This window comes from Panthera pardus, unplaced genomic scaffold (genome assembly GCF_024362965.1).
Source record: "Panthera pardus isolate Hobbes unplaced genomic scaffold, ASM2436296v1 HiC_scaffold_22, whole genome shotgun sequence".
In the NCBI taxonomy this organism is placed as follows: Eukaryota; Metazoa; Chordata; class Mammalia; order Carnivora; family Felidae; genus Panthera; species Panthera pardus.
Window position 1 is genome coordinate 54,130,694 of NW_026526788.1, and position 12,161 is coordinate 54,142,854.

Below are 12,161 nucleotides of genomic sequence, written 5' to 3' on the forward strand. Positions count from 1 at the left end.
TCCCTTCACTATCTCTCCCTAACCAACTATTCTTTCCTTAACAGGACACACCCTTTTCTCCCTCCTAGAACACACACTCCAGGAGCCCCTGCTCTACCAGGCAAGGCCTTCCCCAGGTATTGCTATTTTCCCTGGGCCCCATGCTCAGAGGTGGAAAAACAATCTACTTTATGGAGCCTTCCCACATACCAGGCACCTCACTTACCTCATCTAATCCTTACAACTACCCTATGAGGGAGGGAAGACTTTCGCTCCTGCTTTGCACATGAGAAAACAGTGGCTCGCTGGCGAGAGGCTAAGCCTGATTATTCATCACTGTTCCACACTGCTCTTCCCGTGGCAAGATCTTCCACTCCTAACCAGCAGGCTGGAGCTGGAGGTCTGGCCTGGTCTGTGTCTCAGGCCTCTGTCCTCCTGTGGCCTCTGAGCCTACCTCTGTTACTGCGGTCATGATGCGGCTGTGTCTGCCAATCTCACTGGAACACAGGTTCCTCTAGAGCAGGAAGGCACTGACCCCTGAACCCTGCCCTAGTACCGGGTGGTGTCTACAGGTCTCGAATAAATATTTGTTGAGTGAATAAATGAAACTTTAGAGAAAAACTAGGGTTGCGGGCCTGAGGATCAAGCATGGTCTACTGTGGGCACTGTACATGGTAAATAATAAATGGGACTTAAGAATTCCATCTGATACTAAAGGCATTCTAGAATGTTCTCAATTCCAGAAGCAGCTCTAGACCACCCAAAATGGATAGCTGACCACATTCTGTTCCCACCCCATGCACTTGGCACTTCACACTCATTACTTCATGGAACCCTCTCAGCCACACTAGGAGGTAGAGCATCATCTCCATTTTATAGGTGAGGCTCAGAGAGGGCAAAGGACGCCCAGGCATAGACGGTAAGAGGTGAATGGGCATTCAACCCCAGCTACTTTGGAGAAGTTGTCCAAAGTCTTTGACTTCTGGGGTATTGAACAGCATAGCCAAAACTAGAATCATGCTCTAATTGCCAAGCTTACCCCCAGCCCCACCCTCCCATTTTTCAGCCCTCAAACACCCTAAGGCCACTGTGGTCCTTGAAATCTTTGCAGCTGACCCAGAGAGAAACTGGGCCAGTCCCATAAAAACCTGGTGTGTCCGTTCAAGGACCCTATATCTGCCTCCCAGGGCCCCAGCTCTGGTCCCCAGAACCAAAACGCACTTGTGCATCAGGACACAAAAGCCCTGTGCTCCCACACAAACACGAGACAGGACGCAGACCTGACGCAGCTGAGCACTGGCAGAGCGCCATGGGTTATGGAAACAAAGTGCGTCTCACACAAAACCAAGCCACACGGAGCCAAACTGAAGCCTGGTGTTCTCAGCTGTGTTAGAGCAAATCGAGGAAAGTCTCCAAGGCCTGAATGGGCATGAGGAAGGTCTTCCTTCTCACGGGCTTTTGCACCGGGCCCAGAGGCGCCCAAGATGGGAGCAACTTCTAAGTCACCTCAAGAGGCCCGAGTGCAGACTGTCCTTCGCCTCCAACTGTCCCCAGCCTGACACCTTAGTCGATGACCCCTGCGTTCCCTCCTGGGTAATATTTTTGCTCCCAAGGCAAGCACAGGGCTCTCACCGGCATCCACTGGGCCGCGGGTGAGACGTCCAGCCCCCCTTGCACCTGAGACGCCAAGGCACACACGGTCATGCTGCAGGCCTACCTGGCTCACAGCACTCCCAGCAGCCCTCCTCTCAGCCTGCTCGCCACCTCTACGCGGCTCTGTCTGCTCAGCCTCCCTTCCCGGAAAAGGGCTACCCAGGGGCTTGCTGGGCCGGCTCTCCTCGGGGACGTGGAGATCTGAGAGTCTCTGTTCCGCGCTCAGGCACCTGACCACGTCTGAAGGTCGCAAGCAGCTCTTCTTAGAGATCTTGGGTGCTCCAGGGCATCTGTCACCTGCCTCCCGCTCTGCTCTCCTCTCACACTGTCCACGCTCTTCTCGCCTCAGCTGCCGCTTACCCTGGCTGCTAAAGGCGTCGCTGAGCTCGCAGATGACCCTATCAGAGCTCCCCGGCAGCGGCCGTGAGAAGCTTTCCGGGCGGACACCTGAGGGTGGCACGTGGATACCACTGTCCCCGTTGATGTGCAGGGAGGCCGGGGCACCGGGCACCAGGGAGGAGGCTTTGTGGGGGGGAGGCAGGGCCAGTGGGGACGTCAGGGAGCGTGGGGTGGAACGATCTGCCCAGCTCGAACGGGGCAGGCTGAGAGACAGGGAGGGCCCGGGCCTTGCCCACGAGGCGAGATGGTCAGTGTTGTAGACAGAAGTCTCCGGCAGAGGAGGCAAGGGTGGGGTCAGGGCCAGAGACCGCCTGCCTGGGACCCCTACAGTCAGCGAAATCCATTCAGAGGTGACGGCGTGCATCTCAGGGGACAGGGCTCGGTGGGGGTGGGGCAGAGATGAGGGGGCCGGCATGAGGAGTTGGCTGTGACCGGGGGACTTGAAAAGAAAAGGAGAGAGAGGAGAAACAAAGGAAAGAAGCAAAAGGTACAAGTGTCAGCATAAAGAAGAAAGGAAAACAATCACAAGGGATATACAAAAGAGGAATGAAATGGAGAGGATGAGGACACTCTGGTGTCCCCCCAATGAAATCGTTTGGTGCGACTGGAGAGAAAGCAGAATGTGGGTGCACGCGTGTGTGTGCATGGTGTGTGCAGGTAGCGGAGGAGAGGTGAAGCGAGTGGTATGGACGTGGGAGAAAGGGGCCTGTCAGGGCACTTACAGATGGTGCTGGCCTGGTTTGCAGAGTCAGACTTTCAAAGGGACACATTCGAAGCTTCCCACCCCACCCCGCACTGCCCCACCCCACCCCTTCTACAACTGACCCACAACACCACAAAGGGCCAAAAAGGTGCCCTGCCACTTCTTTGGGTTTTTATTCTCTCCAGGGTTCTCAGCAAAGAGCCTTCCAGAGAGGAGGATGAGTAGTGGAGTTGTCTCGTTCTATAGTCGTGCTTGGCTACACCCCAGTGAAAAATCTCGCCGAGCTCCTCGTATTATCACAAAGCAGAATGGCTGTGCCAACCCCACACCCTCTCTCCACGAGATCTCAGGATATGGATCTCGTTGTGCAGAAAGCCCTGGGTCAGCCCGTCTCATTCTTTCTGCCCAGAACCATCCCTGGGGTCAGTGACGGGCAGGTGGAAGAGGAGGAAATAATGAGAGGATGACAGAAAAGAGGCACCATCCAATTGTCATCCCGGGACCAGTCACGCCTCTGCCACCCTCCTTACAACTGACCACGGTGGTGTGGTCAGTGTCCTCCACAGGAAGTCACTCTACCTTGCCTCTTCTGAACCCAAGGCCCTCATTCTTTCTTGGCTTTGGGAAAGTAGGGATGGATTTGGAACACTTCATGTTTTTTAAAACCAGTTTGTTCATGACGTTTAGGGATGCAAACATCTTATTACGCCTATAAACCTACTTCCTTTCAGCCCAGTGTAGCGATGCTATATGTTCCTTTCCCAGCCTGGTTCTTGCTTGCAAAGAATACTCTGGATCTAGTCTTTATGTCTGAGGACGAGAACATGCAATTCTCTCTTTGAATGTTTGTCTTCTGCAGGCCAGCCTTGGCCAGTAAGATGATGAAGAGAAGCATGCTGGGTCATGGTATGTATGGGACACTGGTGGTCCCCAGACAGCCAGCTTCACCCAGGGCAGGATGCTCCCATACAGAGTTTTGGACCAACTGATAAGGACTCTTATGTCTCTTGCCCCAATCATCTTACTCTCAGGGCAATCACCTTAAGCTCTTTCTTTTCCCCCAAATAAGCGTGCTCCCTCCAAGTTCTTGAAAAATGTCATTTGTATGCATGGAAACAAACCCTGGTGTGTGTTCTCTGCATTACTGCACATGGTTCTTAATCACAGCGTGGAAGAACCACCCCGGGAGGCTGTGTGCCATCGGCACTGTATCTGTCATGAGTGTGAAAACCAGTGACGAGAGGCTTAGGTACCTGCGGGCTCGCGGTGGCACTACGACTTGGGGAGGAGGAGAAAGGCAGGTCGATGTAATCCACGGGGTTTTTCACCAGTGGCCGCTTGATCACGTCCACATAGGTGATGGGGAAGATGCCTTGCCGGGACGTCCCTGGGATCCTCCCTTCGTACCAGTTCTCGTCCACCTGTCGGAGCAGCGCAATCCTCTCACCCTGTAAGACACGGTGAGACAAGGGTCCTTTGTCCCAGCATGCCTTGGTATGCCTGAGGCCCCCGCCTGCACCCTGGGCCATGCTTCATCAGTTATCACAGACTTTGTTCAGAGAAACCTTCCTTGCTAGACCCGGACGAAACTCGGATCATCGAGATGGGGATACTAACAGCAGGAGAGCTACCTGGAGGCTGGGAAGTCAAGCTCGGTCTTGAAATATTTCAGATTCATTCCCCCAAGCGAATAGCCAAACGTATGGTTTTTGCCTCATTTAACACAAAATCGATACCCAACTTTCTCTAAGACAAAGGTTTTGGAGGGTTATCTTTTTCCTTCCTTTTTATAACTTTAATTTCCCCTGTATCATTATAGAAAAGTTAAAACACAAACATTAAGCAGAACCTAATTGTTGCCCATAAAATGATCACTCAGGGAAAACCACTGTTCATATTTTGATAGATGATGTATTTCAGAGATTTAATTCCATGCATGTGAATTAGACTTGCACATATTTTTTGTTGTTGTTACAAAAATGGAGTCTGCACTGTATTTCCCTTTTTCAACCTTCTACATACAGTAAACCTCCTTTCTCAAGGAATATAATTCTACATTTTTAATGGTTTTGCAACAGCAGCTGAAGGGCCCACTGCAGGCTATCCTGTTGTACACACATATGATGACCTAATTACTGGTTCCCCCATATTGGGCATTTAGGGTGCTTCCAGTGCCTCTCTTTTCCATAAGGCAGCTCATCTCTTTTGCTGTTACTGCTTGGTTTGTTTGTTTGTTTTATTTTTTAAGTACACTTGAAGCCCAGCACAGAGCCCAATGTGGGGCTTGAACTCACAAGTATGGGATTAAGACCTGAGCTGAGACCAAGAGTCAGACGCTTCAGTGACAGAGACATCCAGGCACCCTTAGTTCATCTTTTTCTAAGGCGTGTGTTGATTTCCCTCTATACTCAGTAAAATCAGTAACTAGTAACTGTAGCAATCCAGAGAGTTCTGACACGTGAAGAGAGCATCTGATCCTTGGGAAAGACGGCATCCATGCATAGCTTACTTGTCTGAAAATGAGCGCGCCGAGCTCCTCGAGGGCAGTGAGGAGAACCCCGCCATCTCCTATTCATTGAGCACTGACCAGCTGCTGTGTGCCGCTCTGGGGGCTTCACAGAGCCTTTTAAAACAGCTACAGAAGAGGCCCCTCTATCTTCATTCTACATATGAGCAAATGGCAGCTTGGAAAGATTCTTTAACTCCCCAAAAGTTGCACGGCTGATAACCCGTTAACTTTTGGCTTCAAAGTATTTCAAACTTCTCTTGGTGTCAAAGGACTTGCTCTTCTCTACGAGGGCGATGTTAATATAGTGTGAAACCTAGTCACCAACACTTACCATGTCATTCGGTGCTCAATAAATATTGATTGAAGAGGTCTAAGATTCCAGAAATACTGCCGTTAGTCAATGAACTTAATGTAATTAACCCGTGACAGAGACTGGGGTTTATTTTTTAAATTCCTCGCCTCAGAAAATTCTCCAGTTGCCTTTAATGCAATCCTTGATGGGGCACATCTCCTAGGCATAGCGATGGCACCACCAGGCTACATTTGGCTATGACGCCACTTCCCCACCAAAACCCAGCCATCCAACAGAGCCCCAGAGCCGAGAGGAGAGGGCGCCTACCTTTCTGAAGGACATTTCTACTTGTGTATCACCATTAAAGTTGAACTTAGCAATGGCTTCTCCGTATTCCAAAACCTGCACTGGTGCCAACTTCTTGGGCTGAGCCTTCTCAGCAGGAGGAAGAAGCTGAGAAATGGAGAGAGGCAGAGAAGAAGGAAAAGAGTAGAAAGCAGGGGGAGGAGAGGAAGGGAGGAAACAAAACACAAGGTCTTGGTAAGTAAGTGGTGGTTCGGGCACGACGGGGCTCTTCCCCGGAAAGAGGAGCTACAGTACCTCGATGTAGGTGCGCGGGAAGATCCCCACCCGGCCGTGATGCTCTCCTTCGTACCAGTTCTGATCAATCTGCTTATAGATGTAAACAATGTCCCCCTTCTGCAGAGGAAGCTCCCTGTCGACAGAGAGTCATGGCATTTTAGCAGATGTTTCAAAATGTGGAAGATGAAGACACTCCAGTTTTTAGCAAAAGGAGACTTTGAGTGAGCTCAAAGGAGACAGATGATACAAGAGGGGGCTCCATATTTGGAAGTGAGAACCCCACTCTTTGGGAAATTACATCTCTTTTGGCATCTTTCCAGTTTTCTGTGGGACGGATGTAAACTTTTTTTTTTTTTAAGATTTTATTTTTAAGTAAATCTCTACCCCCAACGTGAGGCTCGAACTCATAACTCCGAGATCAAGAGTTGCATGCTCTACTGACTGAACCAGCCAGGCACACTGAAAGGTTTTTTGAATTAAGAAAAAAAATGACTTCGATCTTTTTCCATTTGCATCAAACCAACAGTGTGGGAAGAAAGTCTCTGACTGCAGTCTGGAGGGGGGTTGCCTACTCTGCAGTGTGCCAGGAAGTCCCACGGTTATGCGACGGGTGCTGGCTCAACAACGAGGGCACATCTGGAAGACTTTACACAAAGTCAGCAGTGTGCTGAATGCAGGAACAAGGCAGACTTTGTGGGTCTCTCACTGGTAGACAAGATTCTGATCCTGAGGAGGCCCGTGAAGGGGACCTGGGGCATTTGTCTCCGTAAGAAAGAATGTCTTTGGCCAAGTTTTTGCTATAGCTCTCCTTGCCAGTGCTCTGAATTCCCTCCTCTCTTCACTCCCCAATCATGGACACATGGATGTGCGACACGCTCAGCATATCCACTCCTGCTGGAGATCTCTATGCCCCCTGCTTGGCCACCCTAAGTGATTTGCAGCTGGAGACGGCCCCACTGGTAAACAAGGAGGAGGATAGCTTGCGGAGGGCTGAGAGGTCTGCAGTCATGGCCAAAGGTGAAGTGCCATGGGGTGCTTGGGGCTGCCATCCTTCCTGCATTGGGGACCACATGCCCATGTCCCAAAGAACCACATGGCAAGGTCTGGTGGTAACAAGGCTTGAGAAACAGTAATATGATATATTTCAGATCTTTTCCAGAGTGTCACCACATGTATTAGTACAGTAGAGGCTCAGAGAAGTCCTGTGGGTAAGAAACCTGTTTAACTTGGTTGAGTTGAACACTCCTACAGAACACTTTTTCAAGTAACGTACTGTGGAGAAAAGTAGAAGCCAGTGATTAAAGATGTTTAGAAGACTCAAGTCAATGGATCTGTCACTTGCTCTTCTATTTTTTTTTTTATTTTTTTAATGTTTATTTTTGAGAGACAGAGAGACAGAGAGACAGAGAGACAGAGAGAGAGAGAGAGAGAGAGAGAGAGAGAGAGAGAGAGAGAGAGAAGAGGGGCAGAGAGAGAGGGCAACAGAGGATCCGAAGCAGATTCTGTGTTGACAGCAGCGAGCCTGATGCGGGGTTTGAACTCACGAACTGTGAGATCATGACCTGAGCCAAAGTCGGATGCTTAACCGACTGAGCCACCCAGGTGGCCCCTGTCATTTACTCTTTTAAAAAAAAGTTTTGTATGACTTCACTCATATGAGGACTTTAAGAGACAAAACAGATGAACATAAGGGAAGGGAAACAAAAATCATATAAAAACAGGGAGGGGGACAAAACAGAAGAGACTCATAAATATGGAGAACAAACTGAGGGTTCTCCAGGGAGAACAACCCCTGCAGGGGTTGTGGGAGGGGGGATGGGCTAAATGGGTAAGGGGCACTAAGGAATCTACTCCTGAAATCATTGGTGCACTATATGCTAACTAATTTGGATGTAAATTAAAAAGAAAAAAAAGCTTTGTTAACTGTTCTAGGAGGGAACTTGGTGTGATAATAGCACTGAGTCAGGAGGAAGGAGCCCTCTCTCCAGCATTAGCAATACTGATAAATAGTGACAGTTCTGTCTCCATCAGCCCTCTCCCTGTCTTCTGACAAGGTCGCTCTGAGGACAAAATTGTTCTAAGACATTTTAATGAAATCTACACAAATATAATCATCACAATACCATTCAAAGATTATGTGGGTCTCGCTCAATTCAAAGAAAAAAGGGGAAAAGATATTGCTTGATTAAACTAAAAATCAATTTATATACCTCTGTTATCTTCTCTCTGGTTAAAAAGAAGGGGCAGGGGAGATGCTGACTTTTGCTACATTCTGCAAAATGTTTTATAAGCATTGCCTCAGCTGCCCCGCGATAGTGGCATTTTTATGCCCATTTTATAAATGAAGAAATTTGAGGTGGAGCTTGGTGACCCTGTTCATGGTCACAGAGACAGTAAGTGGCACAGTCATGACTCATGCACGGGGCTTCCTGACTCTAGAGCCCATCTTCCCAGCACACTAGGCTGCCACTTCTCATGAGCCGATAAGCTAAAGGACTAGAGTAATTACAAACAAACCCAACACAGCAGATTCGTACGTAGGTCCGGGAACTGTGGCCTGGTCACGTTTAGCGTTAGGAGAAGATCAGAATTATGGTTGCGTGGCCTCTCCATGGCATTTCCCAGCGTCCAGTGATGGAGAACTCTCCCTCCCATCACCGAGGATGGAGACGTGGGACCTCTATCAGCAGGACGATGGGATGGCTGCTGGTATTGCCACCAGTGGAAACTCATGGCCCATTTTAACCCATAATTAGATAGGAACTGAGTAAGTTCCTTGTGGAATCCAGTCTTTAGTAGCATTTGCCAAATTTCATTCCATGGAGATAGAAAGGCTTCCTGGTCATGTGAATTTAGGTAACACTGGGTTAAATGAGCTCATCAGGTTTCTTCATTGAAAGCCTTCTAGGGCTATTACTACATCAATAGCAAAGTCTCTGGGGAGAAAGGGGCATGGGAGATATGGAAGCAGTGGTTCCCAGATTCATTTCTAGCATGGAATACTCTTTTCAAGAAATATTTTACACAGCTAGCACTTTGAGGAACATACTTAGAGAAAATTTGGTTTTCTGTGGGTTCCCGTAAGCTTTGAATGTCGTAAGATGTTGTAGCAAAACCGAAAAAAAGTTATCTTCCTAGAAACTGGTTCTGGTTCTTCCAGAGAAAGAGTGGGTCAGATTTGGCCTCCGCTTCATCAAGGAAACTGAATCCCTGTATAGGAGGCAGCAGGGTGGCATGCATATGGTGGTAGGAGCCCAGGCTACCTGGATTTGAATCCCTTGCCTCTAGCACTGACCAGCTTGGACGAATTCCTTACCCTCACAGCCTCTTGGTTTCTCCATTACTATAAGGGGGTAATAATAGTACCAACCCCAGAGGGTTCTGGTGAGGGCTGAATCAGTTAACATATGTAACTTGAATAGTCTTTGGCACGTAGTAAACTCTATAAATTACTGTTTTGAATCATTGCTGTTTTTCCTCTATCTCTTCTCTACAAGTGAGCTGTGTTTCAAAGAGGCAGTTAAAAATAACAACAAAGTGGTGGTACTTACTTTAGGGTCTGAGCTTTAAAGTCAAATTTGGCTCTGGCAGGTCTCATCTAAACACAAGAAACAGTCACAATTTAAAATCACAATTTATGTACAATGGAAAGGACACATTTTCAGAAGTTTCCAGAAAGCAAAGCAGAAAAATTCACTCTAACTAGTTCATTCTGGTGTAGAAATCTGGGCCAAATTCCACTTATCTGACCTCAGTAGAACATTAGATGAATGTTTGATCAACTATGTCATGCATGAGAATCTCCCCAAGGAGGGCCAGATTTGGGGAAGAGATGCTTTGAAAAGTCTCATAGCTGAAGTGCTGTTTCCCCAAAGCTGACCATGACATTAAAAACAACAACAACAACAACCACACACACACACACACACACACACACACACACACACACACACCACTCAGAAGTCCTCAGACATTCCTTATCTACTGTCTCCATCTTTGGGGGACATATTCTATTTCTCTGACTTAAAATTATGATTTGCAAGTGGATGAAACCCTGATTCACCTCTCATGTCATCTTTGACTCCATATATTACTCATGTTCTGTGAGATCACCTCAAAAGCCAGACAGAGCAAGCCTTGAGTTCATTCTCTTTCTCCAGGACTTCCCTCCCTTTTGGGTATTCCTCTCCTTCTGGATCCCCCAGGCCTGGAAGTCCTCCTCAGATTCCAGTTCCTCAAGTCTGTTGCTAAGTCACGCCAGCCCTCCCTCCAAAACCACACTCAGGTCTGACCTCTAGTTCCTACACGTACAAAGCTTCTTTTGACTTTGTGTTCTTTACGCTTCCATCTACGGTCACGCAAGAGCACAAATAACATTCTCAAATATTTCTGTCTGTCACTTCCTTGCTTTGAAGTTGGCCGAGCCTCTCAAGTGTCCCTCAGATCAACTCTCAATTCCTAACGTGGTCTCACACACTTCCTCTTCAATATTAGAGGACAAAGTGGGGGGTGGGGGGTGGGAAATGGGAGACTCAGTGAGGAACATAAAATGGTATTTAAAAGCTCCATCAAGCTTAGGGTTAGGTCCAAAACCCCTCAGTGATATGTCCCTTACGTGAAGGCCCCCAAAGCTGGGATCTTGTAGGAATTTTCTTTAGGGTGATGAATTCCCCACAGGAATTTATTTTTGCATTTTCACGTCGATGTTTCTATCTGTTCACATATATAGTACAGGTCAACTAAACGACTACTTTATAATCAATGCCACACAATTTCAGTGCCCGAATTTGTATCTGTCTGTGACCAAAGAGCACAATTTAATAGTTGCCAGCAAATAAGAAAGATGTGGAATGAATGATAAATGACAAGTTCGCAAGAGAAGGCCAGATGACCAACATTGTAAGGACAAAAATTTCAGGGATTCCAATTAAAAAACAAAAACAAAAAAACAAACGTGGTGGTTACCCCAGGACAGCCAGCTGTAGAGCTGTGTGAACTTTAAAAAATGTATACCAAATAGCACCATATTCACACTTTGAGTGGCAACTGAGTTCAGGCAAAATGATATCACCTGTTGGTTAAACTGAGTTCTACAGGTGTGCAATTTACTACTTAATTTGTAAACTGGCTTAGGCCAATACTGGGGATTGGTGAAAACAAAAAATTTTTTTGCCCATTCAACAGAATCCACACATTACTCCAGGTTGAGAAACACTGATTCCATTGAGCTGCTAAGACGTGTCATGAGTCATTGTTGCCTATACAGAGCATCATTGCCCTGTTTATCTGTCTCTGTCTCCCTGAGGCCTAATCCATTCCTCCCTCTCTCGGCTTGTACAACGTTGTCACTTGCTACAACAGACACAACTGCCAGGAGGATGCCTCTTCCACTACACTCCCAGCTTCCCAAGGACACAGCCTGAGTCCTATTTCTGCCTCTGCACAGGGTCTCGCACAGAATTGGTGGTCACTCGGGTTCTCCTCAGTGGGGCTGATGTCCATCTACACAGCCCTGTGCACCCGGGACTTGCTGGTCCCTATTTTCCCATGTCTGTCAGTCAACATCTAGGGTAGTGATTCTCGGGGCGTGGTCCCTAAACTGGCATCATCAGCATCACCTGGGAAGTGGTTAGAAATGCAATCCTTGGGGCCCGCCCTAGAATTAGAACCTTTGCGGATGGGCCCCTAGGAGATTCTGATGAGCGCTCAAGTTTGACAATCACTGCTCTGGAAGGGAGGCAGGATGGGTTAGGCAGCTGGCCTGCTTCTTTCCGTGGTTGTGCTGCCCTAGCTGCATTTTCACGTGCCTGTATTACCTACACCTGTAACCATGCAGCCCTCTGGTGCCTTCCAGGTTCCCCTCCTCTCCATCACTTGCAAGCAGGTGGGCCTGTGAATGCGGATAATCTGTCACCAGAGCCTTCGGAACAGGGTGGTTTTGTGGAGCTGGAATACTGGGGGCTGTCTTTCCCTGGCATCCGAGTGACTCCTGCCAACTTCTGCCTCTTCCTTGTTACATTTTCTTTTTCTCCATCACCTGAGAG

The 12,161-nt window shown here is 48.1% G+C and overlaps 1 protein-coding gene across 50 annotated transcripts in view; it reads right to left on the reverse strand.

Moving 5' to 3' along the window:
* Nucleotides 1–12,161, reverse strand: part of SORBS1 (sorbin and SH3 domain containing 1) — a 229,060-nt gene that overhangs the window by 18,626 nt on the left and 198,273 nt on the right. For 25 of the 50 annotated variants that reach the window (XM_053909754.1, XM_019445175.2, XM_019445162.2 and 22 more), the window contains 5 exons: nucleotides 9,669–9,715; nucleotides 6,136–6,250; nucleotides 5,863–5,988; nucleotides 3,988–4,182; nucleotides 1,697–2,470 (listed from right to left, as the gene is read on the reverse strand). In XM_053909754.1, coding sequence (XP_053765729.1) covers nucleotides 1,697–2,470; nucleotides 3,988–4,182; nucleotides 5,863–5,988; nucleotides 6,136–6,250; nucleotides 9,669–9,715 — 1,257 coding nt within the window. The remainder of the gene's footprint in view (nucleotides 1–1,696; nucleotides 2,471–3,987; nucleotides 4,183–5,862; nucleotides 5,989–6,135; nucleotides 6,251–9,668; nucleotides 9,716–12,161) is intronic. The other 25 variants (XM_053909756.1, XM_019445177.2, XM_019445176.2 and 22 more) reach the window with 1 other exon arrangement.